Genomic DNA, 26,885 nt, shown 5'->3' on the forward strand with positions numbered 1-26,885 from the left:
AAAAGGTGAGAACTTGATATAAAATATATATTTTCTTGGTATTTCATTACTTTAACAGAACGTTTCCTAAAAGTAAAAAAAATGGTTACATTTCATTTCAATGTTGGTAATGTTCTCGAAACGTTCTCCAACAGGTTTGACAATAGGAATGTTCTCAAAATGTTCCTTGAACGTTCCGAGAACATTAAGAAAAATTTCCATTAAACCACAAAACTTTAGTATTGTTCAGAAAATGTTCTAAGAATTTGATTTAAAAACATGCATTCCACTTGTCATAAAAAACAAAAGAAAAACTTTTGGAACGTTCAGAGAGCATTCAAATAATGTTATTTAATAAATATAACTAAATGTAATCGAAAATGTAATCTACGTAATCCCCCAAAGTTATTATTTATCATGAGTGGACCATAAACACTAGTAGTGCTGCATACTCCAAGAAACATTCAAATCTCATCTTTCCGGTAAAAATAAAATAGTTATATATTCACTTTTGAGGACACAAGCTCAAGTACACAGTACAAATATGATAACAAATATGAAGATATTAAATATTTCATATAATTGATTTCATATTCAACAAAACTGTATGAATAACGCTTGAAATTACTTCAATTTTTTTCAAAATATAGTAGAATCAATTTATAAAAATGGCCAACTACAATATTTCACCTTCCTTAACACAGTGGATCTGGGCTGATTCTGGCTGAGAGTCTGGGCCACCTTTGGCAGTATTACTTTTGACTAGGATTGAGCTTGGGCCGATTCCGGTGTGAGTTCTGTCCCAAATGTATTACTTGGGACTCGGGCTGATTGTGGCTACTCTCTGGCAGATGATTACGCAGGCTGCTTTATATAATTAACATTTTATTATTTATTTTTTTCTTCATATTTTTTTTCATTGTTTCTGCAATCCAAAAAATGTATTAACATTTAAATGAAATTCTTTAATAGTCCTGTTCAAGTCATATTTTAATATTTAGATACTTTGTGCAAAACAATTGATAAGCATTAAGAACTTTGTGGGTGGGGCCTCCCGAGTGGCTCAAAGGTCTAAGACACTGCATCGCAGTACAAACTGCATTGCTACAGATGCTGGTTCGATACCTGTGATGGCTGCGACCGGGAGACCCATGAGGCGACGCACAATTGGCCCAGCGTTGTACGAGTTAGGGGAGGGTTTGGCCAGTAGGGATGTTCTTGTCCCATCACACTGTAGCGACTGCAGTGGCGGACCGTCGCAAGCACACTGACACGGTCACGAGGTGTACGGTGTTTCCACCAACACAGTGGTGTGGTGTCCACCAACACAGTGGTGCATTGTGTCAAGAAGCAGTGCGGCTTGGCGGGGTTGTGTTTCCGAAGACATTGGCCTCTCCGGAGGCCGTACAGGAATTGCTGTGATGGGACAAGACAATTGGAAACTACGAAAAGGTGGTAAAAAATAAAGTTTTTTTTTCTTTTAAATGTGGATGGGTATCATTTGTATGTATAAAATAGTAATATTGAAAATGACTAAATAGGGTAATTTTGTATACATTTATTTAAAATTGCATCGGGCATATTTCCGACCCCCCGGAAGAGGGCTGCTTCTGGGCCGATTCAGTATCGCTAGTTGGGTTTAGTGTTAGAGAAAATTGTAATATTTTCTAAAGGTCTCTCTTGATCAAAACGTCTGCCCCCATCGATGTGAACGTCTCACAGAGCTCTAGCTTGGTGTCCTGAACTAGTTAGGAAATCGTCTTTCATCTCATATTACTGTACTTCTATGATGAACAGAAAGTGTTTTTCTTTCAAATCTATGGATTATTTTTGATTACTTGATAGAAATCGATCTCTGAATGTGCGATGTAAGGATTCCAGGCATACTGTATGCATTGTTAGTGGCTGCGATGTAGGGTTCAGACAGAAGTCGATGGACAGTCAGAAGAGCCAATGAAATGCTAGGAGGGACATCCCAGCTTCAAGTGGTTTCAGATTTCACATCCCGCTTCACACAGGCAGAAGAAACACACTCCAGTGTCCGTGAGAATCAGGTCTATCGCTCAATGCAAGACAAAATGTCAGTCGGAACCGGGTACCAGAACCATGCAGGTCCTCAAAACAGGGGACTTTATATCTCAGCATCAACAAAACTATCCTATTTTGTTAAGTGTGTTTTGGTGTGTAGGCCGTGCCCATCAACTGTCCACACCTGATATTGATGAGTGCATGCAAGCTCCATCCTGGTGGTGCGGTTGACTAATTCCATAGACAGAGAATAGAAGACTCTAGGTTCAAATCTCACTGATGCTGTGTCACAACAAAAAGTGAATGTGTTTGTATGATTAATGTAATACATTTCCATTATTAATATCTGTGATTGGAGTAAAAAAAAGTGAACCCAAAATAAGTTTGCAGGGTTATTTAAGGTCTTATTGAAGCATTCAGTGAATGTTTTAAGCTAGTTACTCATAACCATTCATTAAGTTTGCTGATGACACGACAACAACCTCTACCTCAACGTCGACAAGACAAAGGAGCTGATCGTGGACTACAGGAAACGAGGTTGTATTAGAGCGGATCAAGAGCTTCATGTTTTTCGGTGTCCACATCACTGGGGATCTATCATGGTCCACACACACCAACACAGTTGTGAAGAGGGCACGACAACACCTTTCCCCCCTTCTTATTCCTCTTATTTCTCTAGTGTTTTTTTTCTAGTAATACATAGTTGTTGATTATTGCATTGTTGGCTTTTGAGTTTGCAAGATAAACATTTCACTGTATTTGTCAATGTGACATTAAAATTTGAAAAGGATTTGCCCACAGATCCTCAAAAAGTTCTACAGCTGCACCATTGAGATCTTGACTGGCTGCATCACCGCCTGGTATGGCAACTGCTTGGCATTCGACCGCATAGCGCTACAGAAGGTACTGCGTACGGCCCGGCCCAGCACATCACTGTGGCCGAGCTTCCTGCCATTAAGGACCAATATACCAGGCAGCGTCAGAGGAAGGAAAAAATTCTAAGACTCCAGCCACCCAAGTCATAGACTGTTATCTCTGCTACCGCACAGCAACCTGTATGAATGCATCCAGTCTGGAATCCAACAAGACCCTGAACAACTTCTGCCCCCACGCCGTAAGACTTCTAAATCGTTTGTAAAATAGTTAACCAAATAGCTACCCAAACTATCTGCATTGACCCTTTTTATACTAACTATTTTTGATTCATCACATACGCTGCTGCTACTGTTTATGATCTATCATGTTGCCTAGTCACTTTATTCCTAGTTATATGTACATATCTTCCTAAATTACCTTGTACCCCTGCACGTCGACTCAGTACTGGTACCCCATGTACATAGCCAAATTATTGTTACTCATTTTATTCTACTATTATTACATGTTGTTACTTTTCTATGATTTCTCTATTTTCTTTCTCTTTGCATTGTTGGGAAGGACCCGTAAGTAAGCATTTCACTCTTAGTCTACCCCTGTTGTTTACGACGCATGTGACAAATAAAATTAGATTGTATTTAATTTAATTTCCGTTCAGAGACGGTTAAATAAAACCTCCCAGGAAAACGTTCAGGGGGCCATAGTAAAACGTTGTCAGAACCAACGGGAACCCAAAAACGTACGTTCCTACAACTTCCAAGGAACAAAATGTGCTAGCTGGGATATATCTTGTAACTCGTCAGGCACTGTGTCTCATTGAGGCCAAACAAAGTACTCAGAACAAGGCAGCATCTCAGCGTGTGGTCCATTCTAAGTAGACCAATGTTGGTGACGTTTTTTTAGATCAATGATACACAGCACTGCATTCAATTATCAAAATGACAAGGTAAAAAAATTGACACAAGGGTTGCTTGAATGAATAAAGCCTAACCAAATGGTAAGAAACTAAACGACTGAAATTAATAATTTGATCTGGGCTTCTTTTTTCTCCTTCAATCCAGGTCTTGATGTAGTACGTCTGAGTGCACAGAGGGCGTTCAGGTGCAAACTAAAGCTAGGAAGATGAACAGGGACATCTAGTGGTACATTTACTCCCGTACACCAAGTTCATTATTCAGAAGGTTCAAAAGAAACTAATACTTGTTTGTCAGACAATACAATGCCTTGTGATATAACACAACCGAATCCAGCACATATGTCAATTGCTGATAAGAATTGTTGAATAATCCAGTCTAAATCTTGATGGTCAATGTTTGATGAGTAAAAATCCTGAAACAAATATATAATTTCTGTAAAAGGTCTGTAGGGGAAGAATTCTGACAGCAGAGATAGTGACTTGTGTTTGAGAGGCAAACTAAACATGACACTTGTGTTTCTTTCTCCATTTCTATCATTTAAATGAACATCTCTTTGTGATCTTCATAATGAATACATTCAGACTTCACAGAAAACGAACATTGTCATACACATGCTCATAATACATTCATATACACTTCAGGGCTGTAAACAGCATTCAATATGACAATATATTTTGTTCCATCATACATTTTAATTGGTAAATGATCAGATTTGGTACTGACCCAACTATGCAAAAATGGGTTGAATCAACATTGTTTCCACGTAATTTCAACAACAAAAACCTTCAATGTGATGATGTTGAATAAACGTGGAAAACTGATTGGATTTGCTAAAAGTAATCAATGTAAGGGAGTTTCATATTTTTCACTTAAATTTGAACCAAAATCCAATGGAATGGTGTAATCTTTTGTAGATTTCACGTTGAAAACTCAACCAAATTGTCACGGCTGATGAAAGGGGCGGACCAAGGTGCAGCGTGGTGAGCGTACATGTTCTTTAATTAAGAAAAAAGACGCCGAACAAAACAATACACACTACAAAACAAAACCGTGACGCTTAAGGCTAAGTGCCATAAAGAAAGTCAACTTCCCAAAAACACAGGTGGGGGGAAAAGGGTACCTAAGTATGGTTCCCAATCAGAGACAACGATAGACAGCTGTCCCTGATTGAGAACCATACCCGGCCAAAACATAGAGATGGAAAATCATAGAAACACAAAACATAGAAATGCCCACCCCAACTCACGTGACACAAATGTAAATCATAAATGGACATTGAACTGACGTCTGTGCCTAGTGGGGAGTATCTCATTTGAGTCTATGTGAAGGAGGTGAGGAGAAAGGAGATACACGAAATAAAGGAAAGATGTTCTATCCAATTTTTACATTGGTAAAGTATCAGATTTGGTCATGAGATTCTCCTTTGAATCTATGTACAGTGAAGTGCTTTATGTGCGTATGTGTGACCATCTCTTTGGACACTGTCCCATCTGTCACATGCCGTAGAAGCCTGTCATTGGTCAATGGCCCATCCGTCACATACAGTCGAGGCCTGTCACAGTCGAGGCCTGTCATGCTGAAGGTCAGTTGGCAGCAAGCTGAGTCGACCTCTTACTGGGATACAGGATCCTGCCGAAGGCCCTGTGGAGCCGCTGTGGCAGAGTGGATACAGGAAAGGGTTTTAATAGCTGAGTTGAGCCACACCAGCCAGAAGGTGACCTCATACCAGCGGTGCTGCATGCATCGCCCCCTATAGGGCGATATATACTGATGATCGTCAGTAGAGTGACGGGCGCCCAGCAAAGACACACACTCTGAGGTCCAGCGACTTGGCCATATTCTTGTCCCTGGAAAGCCGGAGGTGTTGGGTGCTCCTGGTGGAAGAGGTGTCCTGCTACTCCATGGGGGGAGGGGACATCTGGGAGTGGATGGACCCTGAGCATGATCCCTTCCACTGGACAGACACAGCCCTAGTCAACTTTTTAACCACCACCATGTTCTGGGAGAAGTGGGAGGTGTGGCGGATGCCTTTCCCTATCCCCAGGGCATGTGGGCCTGTCCACAGGCCTCATCTCTGTTCCGGAGCCACCTCCTATGGATATTGAGGTAGATGCTGAGGTTGAAGAATGTTACAGAGATAAAGGGGGAGAAGAACTCCAACATGGAGGCACTGAGGAAGTACCAAGTGTAGTAGAACTCAGCGAAGCACTCGTCCTCCGGGATGCGGCTCTTCTCTTCCCCCAGCTGCCAGAAGATAATGACAGGGCCATAGAGGACGAAGGCCAGGACCCAGAGTGCTATCGTCTTCATGATGGCTCGATGGGTCTTGCCCTGTCTGGCATTATAGCTCACCTGGTGAAAACCATGGAACAAGAGTTATTATTTGTTATTATTTGTCATTCTGTCTAGATGTTGGTTCAAAAGCTATACAAAATATGGAATTAGGTGGACTGTAATTATACATTACCATGAGCTGTGAAATAGGCAAAGTGAGGGGGCGGCATGAATTGGAGCTCAGAAGATTAATATAAGAGCATTAACAATGAAGTATTATTTTGTTGATAAAATCAATGTGGAGCCTTCCTGAAAGGACTGACAGGTGCCAGAGTGTCTCTAATAGAAACTGTCTGCAATCAAAACACTATGTCCCTGTCTAAAATACTCCCTCACTGCCCTTTCCACAGGCTCCTACAGAGGTTCTCTCAGCTAGTATTTTTCCTGGTGCAGTGGGATTGTACACACATACAGGGCTCATCTGGGAATGAGACCTTGGTCTCAGCATTCAATCCCTGTAAAAAATAAAGGTTACATTTCTTTTCTTTTACAAAAAAAAATTGAGGACAAAACCACACCTCAATGTAAAAATACACTGTGCAATATATGGCAAATTTGTTATGTGTAAACAGATTACAGTCCATCATTCGATTTGGGATTTGAACCCTTAGGGGCTTGCTAATATTAGGGAGTGACCAGTACCATGTGACGACGTACCAGGTAGTATGTACAGTTGAAGTCGGAAGTTTACATACACCTTAGCCATGTGCATTTAAACTCAGTTTTTCATGATTCCTGACGCTTAATCCTAGTAAAAATTACCTGTCTTAGGTCAGTTAGGATCAGCACTTTATTTTAAGAATGTGAAATGTCAGAATAAGAGTAGAGAGAATGATTTATTTCAGCTTTTATTTCTTTCATCACATTCCCAGTGGGTCAGAGCTTTACATACACTCAATTAGTATTTGGTAGCATTGCCTTTAAATTGTTTAACTTGGGTCAAACATTTTGGGTAGCCTTCCACAAGCTTCCCACAATAAATTGGGTGAATTTTGGCCCATTCCTCCTGACAGAGCTGGTGTAACTGAGTCAGGTTTGTAGGCCTCCTTGCTCGCACACGGTTTTCAGTTCTACACACACATTTTCTATATGATTGAGGTCAGGGCTTTGTGATGGCCACTCCAATACCTTGACTTTGTTGTCCTTAAACCATTTTGCCACAACTTTGGAAGTATGCTTGTGGTCATTGTCCATTTGGAATACCCATTTTGCGACCAAGCTTTAACTTCCTGACTGATGTCATGAGATGTTGCTTAAATGTATACACGTCATTTTCCTGCCTCATGACGCCATCTATTTTGTGAAGTGCAACAGTCCCTCCTGCAGCAAAGCATCCCCACAACATGATGCTGCCACCCCCGTGCTTCACGGTTGGGATGGGGTTCTTTGGCTTGCAAGCCTCCCCCTTTTTCCTCCAAACATAACAATGGTCATTATGGCCAAACAGTTTTATTTTTGTTTCATCAGACCAGAGGACATTTCTCCAAAAAGTACGATCTTTGTCCCCATGTGCAGTTGTAAACCGTAGTCTGGCTTTCTTATGGAGGTTATGGAGCAGTGGCTTCTTCCTTGCTGAGTGGCCTTTCAGGTTATGTCAATATAGGACTCGTTGTACTGTGGATATAGATACTTTTGGACCTGTTTCCTCCAATATCTTCATAAGGTCCTTTGCTGTTGTTCTAGGATTGAAATGCACTTTTCGCACCAAAGTACGTTCATCTCTAGGACACAGAATGCGTCTCCTTCCTGAGCGGTATGACGGCTGTGTGGTCCCATGGTGTTTATACTTGCATACTATTGTTCGTACCGATGAACGTGGTACCTTCAGGAGTTTGGAAATTGCTCCCAAGGATGAACCAGACTTGTGGAGGTCTACAAATAGTTTTTCTGGGGTCTTGGCTGATTTCTTTTGATTTTCCCATGATGTCAAGCAAAGAGGCACTGACTTTGAAGGTAGGCCTTGAAATACATCCACATGTACACCTCCAATTGACTCAAATTATTTCAATTAGCCTATCAGAAGCTTCTAAAGCCATGATATTATTACTGGAATTTTCCAAGATGTTTAAAGGCAAAGTCAACTTAGTGCATGTAAACTTCTGACCCACTGGAATTGTGATACAGTGTTTTATGAGTGAAATAATCTGCCTGTAAAAAATTGTTGGAAAAATGACTTGTGTCATGCACAAAGTAGATGTCCTAACCGACTTGCCAAAACTATAGTTTGTTAACAAGAAATGTGTGGAGTGGTTGAAAAACGACTTTTAATGACTCCAACCTAAGTGTATGTAAACTTCCGACTTCAACTGTAACTAGGGGTTGGAGTGAAAGAGTCTTTCCTGGTCATTTCACATGGTCAGGAAAAGGGGAGGGCTTTCTATTGAGGTGCCTTGGTACGTCCCCTCAGCCTAGGCTGCTTCATGATGTTTAACGAGTCAGTGAGGTTCTTCAATATACTCTCTTACATGTTAAGTGTTGTGCTTGTCAAACAAAATAGTACATTGTATGCAGCAGCACTCCCTCCTTTGTCCATAGACATAGATAGACATTGCATAATTTCATCTGTCCCATTATGGCGTCTGTGAGAGCATGAGCAGCACCATTAAGGCCATCTCCATTTTGAAGTAGTAAATGTTTTTCTTCTACTACTTGAGCTGACAAACATACTGAAAGGGTGCACACTACCACCTAGTGTATTTTGTTTGAACATGTATGAACCCGAGGTTGGCAATATACTGCCAAATGGGCACTAGAGTCTTCTATCTATCTCTATGGCGAGGTCATGAATGATTAACCTGTCCAGATGGGCCCTTTCAGGACAGTAGCAGAGTGGCACAGTCCTTGCTGATGATGACCCAGGTGAGTTACACAAAAAGGGACAGAAGGTCAATGGTTGACCAATGTCAGGGCCTGATGGGAGCAGAGACTCTTGAACCTTTCCCTAGTAATTCAGCCATTGACTTTCTTTGGTTCTTAGAAAACAGTCATTATAATTTCTGATATGTTTGTATTACTTATTTTTGTTCATTTCTCACCGTTTTATGTCAGAGGCAGACACATGGCATATGTTCAGAACAAAGGAAAATAGCCTTTTTCACAGCCCTTCTACCATTATCGGTAGGCAAGGCAGGACGCACACTGTTTAAATGGCCAAAACGTTGATAGATGTTCACAAATGAACACATTTTCAATAGCACCAATGTCATAATATGTTTTGCACAGTAATAGAGGTGAAATATGTTGTGGGTAGCTGTTTCAAACTTATTGTACATTAGATCAATTATGTAAAGGCTTATTCATTCACATTCACTATCATATTATATTTGTACATGTTTAATTATATTTTTATTGTGTACTACTTCAAAGCAATTTGTGTACCACAGTCATTATAGACAAAATACTAAACATACATACTGCATATACAATATGGATGGCAAGACATACTGTATCAATGCAACATAGATAAATATGAAAATGTCTTAGATAACTAAGAAAAACTCTTGCTTAAGGCCTTTTGGTGACATTCACAGTTTGTCCACTCCAATAGAACTCTTCTCAATAACAAATGGTCAATGACGTGAAGTTACACTGGGTACATTGGCTATAAAAGTGAAGGTGTACAACAGAGGGGCACAACGAAGGGACTTTCAGCCTGGAGACAAAGTGTTGGTCCACAACTCAGAATGTAAGTTTTTGGCCTGATGGAACGGGTCATACGAAGTCATTGAGACAGTTGGTGAAGTTAACTACAGGGTCAGACAGCCTGGACGTAGGCATCTGACCCAGATATACCATGTGAATCTGCTAAAGAAATCGAATGCACATGATGTACTTTACTCTATTTCCCCGAAGAAGGCTACCACAGAGACCGAGCCGGCGGAGGTGACAATGGGGGAGCAGCTGAGCCAAGCCTAGAAGCAGGAGCTGAGGGAGTTGGTCAGCCGAAACCAGGATGTGTTCTCCAGTGAACCAGGACACACAGATTTGGTACAGCACTGCATCATCACCGAACCTGGGAAAAAGGTGAAGTTGAGACCCTACCGCATACCGGAAGCAAGGAGAGAGGCTGTCAAAACTTCATTTTATCGCAATTCTAGTGGGTCAGAAGTTTACATACACTAGGTTGACTATGCCTTTAAACAACTTGGATAATTCCAGAAATTATGCTTTAAAAGCTTCTGATAGGCTAATTGACATCCTTTGAGTCAATTGGAGGTGGATCTATTTCAAGGCCTCCCTTCAAACTCAGTGCCTCTATGCTTGACATCATGAAATCAGCCAAGAAAAAAGTTTAGACCTCCACAAGTCTGGTTCGTCTTTGGGAACAATTTCCAAACTCCTGAAGGTACCACGTTCATCTGTACGAACAATAGTATGCAAGTATAAACACCATGGGAACACACAGCCGTCATACTGCTCAGGAAGGAGACGTGTTCTGTCTCCGAGAGATGAATATACTTTGGTGCGAAAAGTGCAAATCAATCCCAGAACAACAGCAAAGGACCTTGTGAAGATGCTGGAGGAAACAGGTCCAAAAGTATCTATATACACAGTAAAATGAGTCCTATATCGACTTAACCTGAAAGGCCGCTCAGCAAGGAAGAAGCCACTGCTCCATAACCGCCATATGAAAGCCAGACTACGGTTTACAACTGCACATGGGGACAAAGATCGTACTTTTTGGAGAAATGTCCTCTGGTCTGAGGAAACAAAAATAGAACTGTTTGGCCATAATGACCCTTGTTATGTTTGGAGGAAAAAGGGGGAGGCTTGCAAGCCAAAGAACCCCATCCCAACCATGAAGCACGGGGGTGGTAGGATCATGTTGCGGGGGTGCTTTGCTGCAGGAGGGACTGGTGCACTTCACAAAATAGATAGCATCATGAGGCAGGAAAATGATGTGGATATATTGAAGCAACATCTCAAGATATCAGCCAGGAAGTTAAAGCTTGGTCGCAAATGGGTCTTCCAAATGGACAATGACCCCAAGCATACTTCCAAAGTTGTGGCAAAATGCTTTAAGGACAACAAAGTCAAGGTATTGGAGTGGCCATCACAAAGTCCTGACCTCGATCGTATAGAACATTTGTGGGCAGAACTAAAAAGGTGTGTGCGAGCAAGGAGGCTGACTCATCAGCTCTGTCAGGAGGAATGAACCAAAATTCACCCAATTTATTGTGGGAAGCTTGTGGAAGGCTACCCGAAATGTTTGACCCAAGTTAAACAATTTAAAGGCAATGCTACCAAATACTAATTGAGTGTGTGTAAAGCTCTGACCCACTGGGAATGTGATGAAAGAAATAAAAGCTGAAATAAATCATTCTCTCTACCATTATTCTGACATTTCACATTCTTTAAATAAAGTGGTGATCCTAACTGATCTAAGACAGGGAATTATTTACTAGAATTGAATGTCAGGAATTGTGAAAAACTGAGTTTAAATGTATTTGGCTAAGGTTAATGTAAACTTCCGACTTCAACTGTACATACACACACCTTTTCTGAAAGGCCCCAGAGTCTACAACACCACTAAGCAAGGGGCACCACCAAGCAAGCGGCACCATGAAGACCAAGCAGCTCTCCAAACAGGTCAGGGACAAAGTTGTGGAGAAGTACAGATCAGGGTTGGGTTATAAAAAAATATCAGAAACTTTGAACATCCCACAAAGCACCGTTAAATCCATTATTAAAAAATGGAAAGAATATGGCACCACAAACCTTCAAATAGAGGGCCGCCCACCAAAACTCACAGACCAGGCAAGGAGGGCATTAATCAAAGAGGCAACAAAGAGACCAAAGATAATCCAGAAAGAGCTGCAAAGCTCCACAGCAGAGCTGGGCTATACAGAAGAGTGGCCAGAAAAAAAGTCATTGTTTAAAGAAAAAAATGCTGTTCGCCAGTAGGCATGTTGTGTACATCAAATGATACAAACTCCCCCCAAAAATAATTTTTAATTCCAGGTTGTAAGGCAACAAAACAGGAAAAATACCAAGGAGGTGAATACTTTCGAAAGGCACTGCATGTATTTTCGTCTCTTGGCTTGAGTTTGTCTTTCAGATTGGGTTAATACTGCAGCTCAGTCGTACTCAACAAATATTAATATATCATTTCCAGCCATTCACATTTTGGACCTTTTTTGTTCAGATAGTCAAATTCAGAGCAGACCGAATGAAGATGCACATTATTACATTTCCCTGCTGGTATTTCAGAGCTCATTTAGATGCCAAAGGGCATGTCAAGTTGTGATTACACTTTGAACAGTTCTTATTTATTTTAGAAGGGTTAAATACCAGCGTAGCCTGTTGGCTAATCCCATAGCAGTGTACCACCACCACCACACCCACAGATTATTTTGTCTCAAACAGTGTTGTCAATCAAGTAACTGATCACGAAGAACTGTGTTAGTTGAGGGTATTATATTTTTGTATTTATATTGAAAGGATTTTGATAGTGTATGATTTTACTCTTTGATAATAATCTGATTGTAAATTGGTGTACAATTCTGTCTATGGCTGCAATAAACCGATACTACTAGCCTAAAGAAATATGAATCTGTTCAAAATGCTTTCATTTTGATTATCACGACTCAGGATATGACCCAGATGCAGACACAGGAAGCGGATGGTTTGGTTCTCTAAATAGTTATAACAAAGGGTCAGGCAAAAGGGCAGGTCGAGGGCAGGCAGAGGCTCGTAATCCAAGGCAGAGTCAAAAAGGGACATGACGGCAGGCAGGCTCAGGCCAGTCAGAAAGGTCGAGAAACGGGAAGACTAGAAAACAAGAACTAGAGCAACGGGAAACACACTGGTAAGACCTGACAAAACAAGACAAACTGTCTGACAGACATAAAACGCAGGTATAAATACACAGGGGATAATAGGAGACACCTGGTGGGGTGTGGAGACAAGCACAAGGCCGGTGAAACAGATCAGGGTGTGACAGTCCCCCCCCCCCCCCCCCCCCCCCCCCCCCAGGGGCACCACCTGGCATCCTACCTGGGCCCATACCTGATTGAACGGGGTACCAGTACTCAGCGATCAGGGTTGGGTCCAGGATGTTCCTATAGGGGACCCAGCACTTCTCCTCCGGGCCATAACCCTCCCAGTCAACCAGGTACTGGAATTCCCTGCCCAGATTTCGAACACTCAGGAGGCGACTCACAGTACGCCCGATGGCTTATTAGATTCCTGCCAACAAATCATTGTTTCCCAGACAACCATGTGGTCTTCAGAAACTCTGGTACCAAACAGAATAAATCTAATTGTGTATTTCCAATTCAGACTGATGCTTTACACAGTATGCTTTGCACATCCAGCAGTAAGGAGTGGCATATGCCTAAGCAGGACGCTTTGATCAAAGTAGGTACCAGTGATGTGTTCACACTGTGGCAGGGGGAAAGGATCCATGCAGAAGGGTTATTGATCTATGACTAAATCTCTTTATTTATTTATTTATTTATTTCTCGCTCTGTAAGATTGTATTGTGTGTGTGTTTGTGTGTATCTGTCTGTTTGTTTGTCTGCTAAATTAGGTTTTAATAGGTTCTCCTCTCCTGTCTCACATCAGGAAGTGAACAACAGAAGATTAACAAGAGGAAGGGTGCGTTTACTGTTGTTGGAAGAATTCTTTATGATTAAATGACATTGTTAAGCAACTGTATAGAAACTTTTAGAGCATATACATGTATCTACGCGTTCACAGTATAGCGGTAGTAAAATTGTCACAGTATAGCAACATTGTATACCTGTAAGCACATCTTGCTCATGGCTGTATATTTTCTTAGACGTTCTGAAGTCAAGCTACATACCAGCAGGAAGCAGCAAGCGGCAGCAGGATGTGTGAGCAGAACCCGTCAGCTTAAGTAGACCGCCAAATAAGGTAGGCGTGATTGTTACTAGCATCTAATTGTGCTTTCTAAGCTGATGCTCAGCTGAGGTGGGCACTCGGGTTCCCTTTCTGAACTGGCTTATCTTTATATGCACGTTGGAATATTTAAATGAACAAAACTATGACGAGGTGAAGTAACTACTGTGAAAACACAATTGGGAGATTTCAGCATAAAAGCTGAAATCTCCCTCCCTCTCTCGCTCTCTCCCTCTCTCGCTCTCTCCCTCTCTCGCTCTCTCCCTCTATCCCTCTATCCCTCCCTCCCTCTCTCTCTCTCTCTCTCTCTCTCTCTCTCTCTCTCCCTAAAAGGTCCCTGTAGAGGATTATATCTGCAGGTTCCTTTAGAAGCGGTGGCCTCTCTCTGCCTCCATTATCTTGTCATTTGAGGAGGATTATGTTCTGGAGCACACGCGGTCCAGACGGGGGCTAAAGAACTGTGACAGCTTACAATAATTGCTAAGCTAATTAGTGGGAACGAGCTCAGCATCACCCTTCTCCCTGTTCTCCCTGATCAGGCCTGAACTGATGAATATGGTTTGATTAATGCATGCAGTGGAGGGGTGGATATTTTTGGCACGTTCTTTTTCACTGAAACAAGTTCAAAGCCATCGTAATGGCCTATATGACACTTCTGTCTGATTAGAATACACTGAGTTCGTTTGAATGGAGTAATTCTGATGGGAAAAACACCTGGGGCATAGACTTCTAATAGGGGGAAATAACTAATGGAAATGATTATGTAGGGAAATTAGTCAAATCAAATCTAATCAAATTGTATTTGCCATAGCAGATGTTAATGTGAGTGTAGCGAAATGCTTGTGCTTCTGGTTCCGACCGTGCAGTAATATCTAACAAGTAATCTAACAGTTCAGCAACAACTACCTAATACACACAAATCTAATAGGGGTGAATGAGAATATGTACATATAAATATATGGACGAGCGATGGAAGGTGCAATAGATGGTATAAAATACAGTATATACAGATGAAGTCTGAAGTTTACATAGACGTAGGATGGATTCATTAAAACTCATTTTTCAACCACTCCACAAATTTCTTGTTAACAAACTATAGTTTTTGCAAGTCTGTTAGGACATCTACTTTGTGCATGACACAAGTAATTTTTCCAACAATTGTTTACAGACCGATTATTTCACCGTCTCACAATTCCAGTGGATCAGAAGTTTACATACACTAAGTTAACTGTGCCTTTAAAAAACTTGGAAAATTCCAGAAAATTATGTCATGGCTTTAGAAGCTTCTGATAGGCTAATTGGAGTACTGTGGATCTATTTCAAGGCCTACCTTCAAACACACTGCCTTTTTGACCTTAATTCTACAGACAATTTGTTGGCAGAACTGAAAAGGCGTGTGTGAGCAAGGAGGCCCACAAACCTGACTCAGTTACACCAGCTCTGTTATGAGGAATGGGCCAAAATTCACCCAACTTATTGGAGGAAGCCTGTGGAAGGCTACCTGAAACGTTTGACCCAAGTTAAACAATTTAAAGGCAATGCTACCAAATACTAATTGAGTGTATGTAAACTTCTGACCCACTGGGAATGTGATGAAAGAAATAAAAGCTGAATTATTATACTATTATTCTGACATTTCACATTCTTAAAATAAAGTGGTGATCCTTACTGACCTAAGACAGGGAATTTTTACTAGGATTAAATAGTGAAAAACTGAGTTTACATGTATTTGGCTAAGGTGTATGTAAACTTCTGACTTCAACTGTACATATGATGTGAGTAATGTAAGATATGTAAACATTATTAAAGTGCCATTAAAGTGATTAGTGATCCAATTGTTAAAGTGGCCAGTCATTAGGTCTCCATGTAGGCAGCAGCCTCTCTGAGTTAGTGATTGCTGTTTAGCAGTCTGATGGCCTTGAGATAGACTCTGTTCTTCAGTGTCTTGGTCCCAGCTTTGATGCACCTGTACTGACCTCGCCTTCTGGATGGTAGCGGTGTGAACAGGCAGTGGCTCGGGTGGTTGATGTCTTTGATGATCTTTTTTGCCTTCCTGTGACATCGGGTGCTGTAGGTTTCATGGAGGGCAGGTAGTTTGCCACTGGTGATGCATTGTGCAGACCGCACCACCCTCAGGAGAGCCTTGAAGGTTGAGGGAGGAGCAGTTGCCGTACACGGCTGTGATACAGCCCGACAGGATACTCTAGATTGTGGATCTGTAAAAGTTAGTCAGGGTTTTGGGTGACAAGCCAGATTTCCTCAGCTCCTGAGATTGAAGAGGCACTGTTGCGCCTTCTTCACCACGCTGTCTGTGTGGGTGGACCATTTCAGTTTGTCAGTGATGTGTACTCCGGGGAACTTAAAACTTTCCACCTTCTCCACTACTGTCCCGTCAATGTGGATAGGGGGGTGTACCCTCTGCTGTTTCCTGGTGCACGATCATCTCCTTTGTTTTGTTGACGTTGAGTGTGAGGTTATTTACCTGACACCACATTCCGAGGGCCCTCACATCCTCCCTGTAGGCCGTCTAGTCATTGTTGGTAATCAAGCCTACTACTGTTGTGTCGTCTACAAACTTGATGATTGAGTTGGAGGCGTGCATGGCCAGGCAGTCGTTGGGTGAACAGGGAGTACACGAGGCGGTTTAGCACGTATCCTTGTGGGGCCCCAGTGTTGAGAGTCAGCGAGGTGGAGATGTTGTTTCCTAACTTCGCCAACTGGGGGTGGCCCATCAGAAAGTCCAGGACCCAATTGCACAGGGCGGGGTTGAGGCCCAGGGCCTCCAGCTTGATGATGATCTTGGAGGGTACTATGGTGTTGAATGCTGAGCTGTAGTCAATGAACAGCATTCTTACATAGGTATTCCTATTGTCCAGATGGGATAGGGCAGTGTGCTGTGTGATGGCGATTGCATCGTCTGTGGACCTGTTGGGGCGGTATGCAAACTGAAGTGGGTCTAGGGTGGCCGGTAAGGTGGAGGTGATATGATCCTTGACTAGTCTCTCAAAGCACTTCATGATGACAGAAGTGAGTGCTACGGTGCGGTAGTCATTTAGTTCAGTTATTTTTGCCTTCTTGGGTACAGGAACGATGGTGGCTATCTTGAAGCATGTGGGGACAGCAGACTGGGATATGTCCGTAAACATACCAGCCAGCTGGTCTGCGTATGCTCTGAGGACTCGGCTAGGGATGCCGTCTGGGCCAGCAGACTTGCGAGGATTAACACGTTTAAATGTTTTACTCACGTCGGCCACGGAGAAGGAGAGGGGGGGGCGCAATTCTTGTTAGCTGGCCACGACGGTGACAATGTATTATCCTCAAAGCGGGCAAAGAAGGTGTTTAGTTTAGTAAGAAGGTATCTGGAAGTGTGACGTCGGTGTCCGTGACATGGCTGGTTTTCTTTTTGAAGTCAGTGATTTCCTGTAGACCCTGCCTCGTACGTTCCGTGTCTGAGCCGTTGAATTGTGACTCCACTTTGTCCCTGTACCTGCATTTCGCTTGTTTGATTTAATAACTACACTGTTTATATTCAGCCATATTCCCAGACCTCTTTCCATGGTTAAATGCGGTGGTTCTCACTTTCAGTTTTGCGCGAATCCTGCCATCCATCCACGGTTTCTGGTTAAGGTAGGTTTTAATAGTCACAGTGGGTGCAACATCTCCAATGCACTTCCTTATAAATTCCCTCACCGAGTCAGCGTATAGGTTAATGTTATTCTCTATGGCTGACCGGAACATATCCCAGTCTACGAGATCAAAACAATTTTGAAGTGTAGATTCCGATTGGTCAGACCAGCGTTGAATAGTTCTAGTCACTGGTACATCCTGTTTGAGTTTCTGCCTATAAGACGGTAGGGGCAAGATGGCGTCGTGGTCGGATTTACCAAAGGGAGGGCTTTGTATGCATCGCGGAAGTTAGAGTAGCAGTGTATTACGACTGCATGTAGTGCAATCAATATGCTGATAGAATTTAGCTACAATAAATGCAGCCTCAGGATATAAATGGAACATTTAACAATACCATTCTAGGGTGATGAGCCATGTAAGCAAATCAAATGTCCACATAGGTCACTATTCAGCCACTAGTACTGTACACTCTTATAAAAAAAGGTTATATCTAGAATCTATACTGAACAAAAATATAAACGCGACATGTAAAGTATTGGTCCCATGTTTCATGAGCTGAAATAAAAGATACCAGAAATGTTCCATACGCACTAAAAGTGTATTTCTCTAAAATGTTGTGCACAAATGTGTTTACATGTTAGTGAGCATTCCTTCATTACCAAGATAATCCATCCAGCTGACAGTTGTGGCATATCAACAAGCTGATAAAACATTATCATAATTACACAAATACACCTTGTGCTGACAACAATAAAAGGCTACTCTAAAATGTGCGTTTTTTTGTCTGAGTATTTCTGTCTGTAATCAAGCCCTTTAGTGGGGGAAAAAACAAATACTGATTGTCTGGGCCTGGCTCCCCAGTGGGTGGGGCTGGCTCCCCAGTGGGTGCAACTCTGCCCATTTATGTGAAATCCATAAATCAGGGCCTAATGAATTTACTTAAATTGACTGATTTAAAAGTGTTGCATGTTCCATTTATATTTTAAAAGGGCTCTTTGGCTGTGCTCATAGAATACATTTCCACAGAGGACTCTACAACAAACCCAAAAGGGTTCTACCTGGAACCAAAGAGGGTTCTCCTACAGTATGGAGACAGCCGAAGAGTGTAAATTTCTCTCTCTCTCTCTCTCTCTCTCTCTCTCTCGGTACAGTGCATTCGGAAGGTATTCAGACCCCTTCCCTTTTTTCATATTTTGTTACGTTACAGCCTTGTTCTAAAATGGATTAAATAGTTTTCCCCCTCATCAATCTACACACAATACCACTTAATGACAAAACAACAACAGCTTTTTAGAATTTTTTGCAAATGTATAAAAAATTCAAAATGGAGTACTTTGTTGAAGCACCTTTGGCAGCGATTACAGCCTTGAGTCTTCTTGGGTATAAGGCTACAAGCTTGGCATGCCTGTATTTGGGGAGTTAATCCCATTCTTCTCTCCTCTCAAACTCTGTCAGATTGTATGGGGAGCGTTGCTGCACAGCTATTTCCCAAAAAACTATTATTGCTTTGTCATTATGGGGTATTGTGTGTAGATTGATGAGGAAAAAACGATTTAATACACTTTAGAATAAGGCTGTAATGTAACAAATTGTGTAAAAAATCAAGTTGTCTGAATACTTTCCAACAAATACTATATTTACAAAAGTATGTGGACACCCCTTCAAATTAGTGGATTCGGCTATTTCAACCACACCCGTTGCTGACAGGTGTATAAAATCGAGTACGTAGCCATGCAATCTACATAGCAAAAAAATTGATAGCATGGTGAATAAGGTGCAACAGCGCCTCTTCAACCTCAGGGGGCTGAAGAAATTAGGCTTGTCACCAAAAACACTCACTTTAACAGATGCACAATCGAGAGCATCCTGTCGGGCTGTATCACCGCCTGGTACGGCAACTGCTCCGCCCACAACCGTAAGGCTCTCCAGAGGGTAGTGAGGTTTGCACAACACATCACCGGGGTCAAACTACCTGCCCTCCAGGACACCTACACCACCTGATGTTACAGGAAGGCCTTAAAGATCATCAAGGACATCAACCACCCAAGCCACTGCCTGTTCACCCCGCTATCATCCAGAAGGCGAGGTCAGTACAGGTGCATTAAAGCTGGGACCGAGAGACTGAAAAACAGCTTCTATCTCAAGGCCATCAGACTGTTAAACAGCCATCACTAACATTGAGTGGCTGCTGCCAACATACTGACTCAAATCTCTAGCCACTTAATAATTAAAAATGGGATGTAATAAATGTATCACTAGTCACTTTAAACAATGCCACTTTATATCATGTTTACATACCCTACATTACTCATCTCATATGTATATACTGTACTCTATACCATCTACTGCATCTTGCCTATGCCATTCGGGCCATCGCTCATCCATATATTTATATGTACATATTCTTATTCATTCCTTTACACTTGTGTGTATAAGGTAGTTGTTGTGAAATTGTTAGATTACTTGTTAGATATTACTGCATGGTCGGAACTAGAAGCACAAGCATTTCACTACACTTGCATTTATATCTGCTAACCATGTGTATGTGACCAATAACATTTGATTTGATTTGTTGACCTAATACTCACCCTCTGAATGGCACACATACACAATCCATGTCTCAGTTTTCTCAAGGCTTAACATTCCTTATTTAATATGTCTCTTAATCTGTCTCCTCCCCTTCATCTACACTGATTGAAGTGGAGTGACTTCAATAAGGGATCATACAGTAGCTTTCACCTGGTCAGTCTATGTCATGAAAAGAGCAGGTGTTCATAATGTTTTGAACACTGTGTATATAAATATCTCTCTAATTCTCTGTCCCTCCCTGAATAATACGTTTAGACTACACACATCTCTGCCTGCCACCTCATTTCCTGAGTGGCCTCTGGTTACCCCCTTAGTGTGGGCCTTAATGGCCTGCCATGCGTTGCAATGCGCCTGGCTTTCAAGCCCCAGGAGGAGAATGTTTGGCCCCCTGCGGCAGACACAGAGATGACCCTCATTAGTCCCAATGGCTGCATACTGGGTCTTCCGGAACTCACATCATCACTACTAACAAGACCACTCTCTGTCTGAGTGGCCTGCCTGGTCTCTATTGGCTCTAGCTTCCATTAGAGGAGGGTGATGGCCTGAACTTCTAGTGATAAAGGTAGAATTTGCAGGTCAATGTCCCTGGAGAATTGGCATTTCTTTAATATTTTTTTCCCAGGTAGGCTTGTGTTTGTGTTTTGGTGTGGGGGTGAACATGTATATGTCACTGCACATCACAAAGGAATGATGTTTTGTTTCTAGTCTAATAGCCGAATTACTAAATAATAAATAGTACTACATAGCCTACAAATCTGGGGGGATGGTTCATTGCAATACTTCCATCTTGTCTATAATATAAGAACTACACATGTTGAAATGAGCAACAGCCTGCTCCGTTTAATAAATTGTCTTAACTCCCAGTGATTTTGAAATCTGATTTAAACATATTTTAAAACAAATATTGTTTCTTAGATCGATGCTAAAATGTTGAGCTGTTTAAATTGGTCACGTGCGTCCACAGTTCACGTTCCAGTCCTTGTCAGCTGACATCCATATCCAATTTCACCATTATGCACTGTCAATGTCTGAACGTCAACACAACCTTTAATATAGTCCACGCTGTTTACTGCGGAACGTATGTGAGTTATAATATCTGGACTGCTAATTCATTTAATTACCAAGGATTAGAAGCAATACAGTCTTGTGTAGCTTACCAAAAACGACATGAACACTTGCCGACACTTTTCTGTACTCTTGCAACCACCAAATGTTAATTTCAAGCGCGAGAACATAGCCAAATGTCCCGAATATCAATGCTGAATATTGTGTTTTTATTGCTCGGGGTTGACTTGAAGTGAATGTCGGTGCTTGTAAACATTTTCGTACGTTACACGTTGAGTCTAATCCATCAATACCAGTTTGTCCAGGGTTATATTCATTACGCCGATTCTGTTGCAAAACGTTTTGTTTTTTGCAGTACGTTTTGCAACAGAAACTGTTTTGCAACGAAAACGATAGTTTCTATTGGACAAATTAACGTAGGTTTCGTTCCGTTTGCCCTATTTGCTTCCGTTTGGTTCTTAAACAGTTTCAATAATGAATACACTCCTGGCGAGGAGAGCGACTCTGGCAACTAACCCAGAAGTAATTTAAAGTTACATCAGAAATTCTAACAGTAATGCAGATTTAGTAAGTGTCTATCTGTAATTATTGAGCTATGTATTGTTGTTTAATTATAGTTGTACATTTTTGTTTTACATTTGAGTCAATTAGCAGACGCTCCAGAGCGACATACATGTTTTTTTTAAGTTAATTTATTAAGCTAGCTCAGTGAGACATCCACATGTAAGTATATTTTTCCTCAATAACGAAGTTCTGCGTTTCAGTGATGGACCTGTCAGACCCCGAGGAGCAGTTACTCCACTATGCCAAGACTGGAAGCCTCTCTCTCACCCAGTGTCTTCTGCAGCTACGGATTGAGCAAGATCTCAGACTCAACATCAATTGCAGAGGTATCCTTTAACTAAATGTAGTCTAATGTATCATCATCTTATGTTGAGAAGCCTGTTGCTGTTCTGGTAATCAGTCTACTGTTAAATGACTGGTGTGATGGCCCAGGAAAGACCAAGACCAGTGCAGGTTGGACACCTCTACATCTGGCCTGCTACTATGGACACAAAGATGTTGTGGAGGAGTTGCTCAAGGTGAGAATAATACAGACTATATTATGTATGTTTGACCTAGTGTATTTTCCTAAAATATATGTGTGAGCATCAGTATGTGTCTGTTTGTTAGGCTGGTGCTGATGTGAATTTGCAGAATAGCATGGGTGACACGCCTCTACACAAAGCTGCCTTAGCAGGAAGAAAGGTAAACTTTTCATGGGCTTTTTACAGAAATACACGTGTGTACAAGATCATGTCTGTTCAGGTATGCAGTGTGCACGGCTACTCAGTGGTGCATTTCTATGGAGAACGTAATCCTATTTTCTCTCACAGGAGGTAGTTCTGTTGCTGCTGCGATATGATGCCAGTTCCACTATCATCAACGGGAAAGCACAGATCCCTAAAGCTGTCACTGAGGATGATGAAATCAACACCATGCTGGAGGGTAGGTTGTGATTAGGGATTATAATAGAGGAATGATTGATGGACTCTTCATCGCTGCACTAGATTCTGTTCAGTAGGTCAAATATTAAGCATTTTTTTCCCCCTTTGCATAATGTTTTGCTTCAGTGTGCCCTACTGAACACTACCCTGGTTCACAATCTCTGTTTAATGTTGTGCAGCTGCAGAGAGAAGAGCTGAGAGGAGACAGGAGGAGAAACTTCTGGAGGCGGCCAGAGAGGGAGACGTCTTCACCCTGTCTGAGCTGGTCAGCATCTGATCATCTCTGACCCTCCACTGAACCTCTGGTTACTTCCCAAATGGCGCCCTATTCCCTAAAAAGTGAACTACTTTTGACCAGAGATCTATCGGGCCCATAGGACTTGGGTAAAAGGTAGTGCACTATATGGGAATAGGGTGCCCTTGAGGGCAAAGCCTCTTTACCTCAGAATGGGGTAGTAGAAGCGTGGCTTTGGTCTTCTTGATGATTAAGCACTGTACACATGACTTGAGCTTTCATGTTATTGTATTCAGCTTGGTTACTGAAGAGGTCAACCTAGTCCTTCCATTGAGGAACCAAGATTATGCAACAAACCTGTTTGGTTCTATTCATATCAAATTGTATTAGTCACATGCGCTGAATACAACAGGTGTTCACTTTACGGTGAAGTGCTTACTTACAAGCCCCTCACCAACAATGCAGTTTAAAAAAATGAATAAAAGTAACAAGTAGTTAAAGAGCAGCAGGAAAATAACAATAGTGAGACTATATACAGGGGGTACCGGTACAGAGCCAATGTGTGGCACCAGCTAGTCGAGGTAATATGTACACATATGTAGAGTTACTAAAATGGCAATGCATAGATAACAGAGTAGCAGTGGTGTTAGAAGAGGGGGGGGGGGGGGCAATGCATTTGATTAGTCTTATGGCTTGGGGGTAGAAGCTGTTTAGAAGCCTCTTGGACCTAGACTTGGTGCTCCGGTACCTCTTGCTGTGCGGTAGCAGAGAGAACCGTCTATGTCTAGGGTGGCTGGGGTCTTTGACAATTTTTAGGGTCTTCCTCTGACACCGCCTGGTATAGAGGTCCTGGATTGCAGGAGGCGTGGCCCCAATGGTGTACTGGGCCGTACGCACTACCCTCTGGAGGCCGAGCAGTTGCCATACCAGGCAGTGATGCAACCAGTCAGGCAGGATGCTCTCGATGGTGCAGCTGTAGAACCTTTTGAAGATCTGAGGACCCATGTAGTTTGCACATAGATATATTGATTGCTTACATGCAGATTTGACTTACATGCATGCATGTTAAGACACCATGTGCTTAATTCATTCACTTTAGATGTTCCTTTTTCAGCTCAGCAGGAAGCGGCCTCCTGACATCGATTGTAGAGACCTGCAGGGGAACACGCCTTTACACTGTGCTGCCTACAGGGGGCAGAAGCAGTGTGTTGGAAAGCTGCTCAAGTGTGGAGCTAGCTCCAGCATGAAGAACAAGAGTGGTATGTTTCCCTACTGATATGTCCACTGAGGAAATAAAAACAGAATTTGGGGTAAACCATAATTGACCTATCCTCACCATGCACATCCTTTGTATGGAAAAACATGATATTTTTTGTAAGTGGGACTTTGTTTGCATGGATATTACATTTGATAGAGCCTGGATGTAGTTTGAAATCATCATCACTTAAGTTTCATAATGTGTAGAAAAAGAAAAGAGGTGAATAGATTACCACATTTTTGAAACAAACGATACGCCTACTTAGCTGGTGTCTGACTGCGTCCCGAATGGCACCTTCTTCCCTATCTCTATGGGCCCTGATCAAAAGTAGTCCACCATATAGGGTGTAGGTTGCCATTTGGGAACATCCTATGTGGTGTATTCACTACCTCCCTCCCTGTCAGCTGGTAGGAGGTTTAGTTTAGTTGATTTGGAACCCCATTAGCATCTGCCCATGCAGCAGCAACTCTTCCTGGGGTCCACATAGAACGTACAAATACATGACAAGGTACAGAACAGTTATAGACATGAACAACATAAGATATTACATTCAATAAAAATAAAAATAAAATAGTTTTATATATTGGAAAGACACCAAGAGACAACAAAAATACTATTTACACGGTTCATATATCATATTCTCATATACTGTACAGTTAAAGGAGATTTTTAGATGGAGGTAATTGATAATAGTCTGATAAATGGCTTGGTTCTGTTGCAGACCAAACAGTGTTTGACCTGGCCTGCAGTGAGGAGATTAAGCAGATTCTGGAGGGCAGTCGTGACCAGGTGAGGTGCCAGAAGAACACTGCAGTGAAAAGCTGCAGATACTGTTAAAAGCATCGGTCTAGTGCTCTAGTTTTCAATGAAATCAAAATACTCATGAAACAGAAATGTTTTTTCTTCCCTTAAGGATACAGTTGGTGGTGTGCAGAAGTTTGAAGGCCTCCTATGGAAGGTATTCTATATTCTGAAATATTCTGTACATTCTTGAATGTAATTCAATGATTTCATACAGTACCTACTGTAAAATGTGTACAGTATAGACCAGTGGTGTTTAGTGTTACTCTGAAACTTCTGAAAACTGACATCCTTCAGTATAGTATAGCGATGCTGTCTTTGGTCCTGTCCAATACAGAGTTCCAGGTTCCTGGCATGGCGTTCCCATTGGGTGGTCATTCAAGAGGGGGTCCTGTCCTGGTACCCTAGACAGTGAGTCCTCCAACCTTCTTCCCCCTCCTCATCTCTCTCTCTCTCCTCCCTATTGCATACACAGCCCCTTGCTCCTCCTGTTTTCCCCTGAAGAGCTTGAGGTAGTACAGTGAAAAGCTCTTGATAGCTTCATCTTTCTGTCTGTTTGTTTCTAGAGCTGATGCCGTGGCCGATGTCCGGAAGCAAGGCGCGAAGGCTCTGATGAAAGCTCACTGCAGGGTAGGTAGGCACCAGGCCAGGGTTCTGTGTTCAATGCTTTACCAAACATTGAGACGTGGACAGCACAAAATACAGTAACCCTTTACTGTCACTTATAGGCCTACCCTCCAAAACCCAACACCTCTGTTCTTGGAATGCATTTTAATCATATTAGAAATACCTATTTTCATATCTATATTGACTATTGTTTGTTTCACTGAATTTGATTCATATTCCTCCAGGTAAAAGCATGGGACAAGTGTTTCTTCAGCCTCCGGTGCTTTGATCACAGTCTCCATCACTTCAAGGTGTCATCTAAGACGGATCCAGAGGCTATCAGAAAAGTGAAGTTCTCCTAGGATAGATATTATGTGATTTGGGACACCGCACTTCATAGTTTACAACACATAGACCTATTTTTTTTGTTGGTGAGATTTATTTATTTGTGTGTGCGTGCAGAGATGGCTGGATGCCCTGGAGGAGCATACGGCCTACAGCAGCTGTAACACTACTCAGGAGCAGACCACTGAGGATGAGGAGGGGGATGGAGCTACACTGGGAGACCTAACAGACTCCCTCCAGGTCGGCGCAATTCTTTCCCACCAGCAGTATATTTTCCACCCAATGCCACACGTACACACACATAATCAGACTGGGATTCAAACCAACACAGATTAACATCCGCACTACAATAGACTTTTAAAGGCAAGTGAATAGCGTCCTATCAAAGCCGTGTGCGGCCAGTGTGTACTTACACAAGGTAAAGTGTCTCTCGCTCCTTTGCAGGCTGCTGAAGCCTGCCAGCAGAAATTGGAGACTCAAGTGTCTATTTTTCTGTCCATGGTGAAGAATGAGGAGAACAACAGTAAGAGATCTCCTATTAATGTTCTCACTGCACTCACCTTCACAGCTTCTGCCAGTCTCTCTCATCTACTGTCTGTCGGTCTATGGCCGTGTCTAGACTTGACAGTTCATGCAGCTTTAGTATTTGGATCATAGAGTTCTGATCATGGAATTCCGAACGCGCCATGCATCTACGCCTACATTTAAATGTGGTTACCGTGTCCGGATTCCTTTTTCCCGCACTATATTCAAATGCCAGTATGCATTCTACAAACGGGGAAATAAGCAAAATAGAAAAATAACAACAACTGATGGCATTAGCTAACTAGCCAGCTAACCTCTGTAGCTAGCTAGCATGCAATGCTAAAGGGATAGCA

At 42.1% G+C, this 26,885-nt stretch overlaps 1 protein-coding gene across 4 annotated transcripts in view; it reads left to right on the top strand.

The window, feature by feature from the left end:
- The first annotated feature begins 21,143 nt into the window (after positions 1 to 21,143).
- The window catches only part of LOC110508175 (oxysterol-binding protein-related protein 1), a 39,865-nt gene continuing 34,123 nt past the window's right edge, over positions 21,144 to 26,885 (top strand). The window contains exons 1-15 of one of the 4 annotated variants that reach the window (XM_036966631.1): positions 21,195 to 21,292; positions 21,742 to 21,842; positions 22,027 to 22,165; positions 22,272 to 22,357; positions 22,449 to 22,523; positions 22,652 to 22,763; positions 22,942 to 23,027; positions 24,112 to 24,256; positions 24,977 to 25,044; positions 25,169 to 25,213; positions 25,394 to 25,467; positions 25,623 to 25,686; positions 25,908 to 26,009; positions 26,125 to 26,247; positions 26,452 to 26,530. In XM_036966631.1, the coding sequence (XP_036822526.1) occupies positions 22,042 to 22,165; positions 22,272 to 22,357; positions 22,449 to 22,523; positions 22,652 to 22,763; positions 22,942 to 23,027; positions 24,112 to 24,256; positions 24,977 to 25,044; positions 25,169 to 25,213; positions 25,394 to 25,467; positions 25,623 to 25,686; positions 25,908 to 26,009; positions 26,125 to 26,247; positions 26,452 to 26,530 (1,183 nt within the window). In that variant the 5' untranslated portion in view covers positions 21,195 to 21,292; positions 21,742 to 21,842; positions 22,027 to 22,041. Of the gene's footprint in view, positions 21,293 to 21,741; positions 21,843 to 22,026; positions 22,166 to 22,271; positions 22,358 to 22,448; positions 22,524 to 22,651; positions 22,764 to 22,941; positions 23,028 to 24,111; positions 24,257 to 24,976; positions 25,045 to 25,168; positions 25,214 to 25,393; positions 25,468 to 25,622; positions 25,687 to 25,907; positions 26,010 to 26,124; positions 26,248 to 26,451; positions 26,531 to 26,885 lie in introns of all 4 variants that reach the window. The other 3 variants (XM_036966629.1, XM_036966630.1, XM_036966632.1) reach the window with 3 other exon arrangements.

Source organism: Oncorhynchus mykiss, chromosome 28 (assembly GCF_013265735.2).
Source record: "Oncorhynchus mykiss isolate Arlee chromosome 28, USDA_OmykA_1.1, whole genome shotgun sequence".
Classification (NCBI taxonomy): Eukaryota; Metazoa; Chordata; class Actinopteri; order Salmoniformes; family Salmonidae; genus Oncorhynchus; species Oncorhynchus mykiss.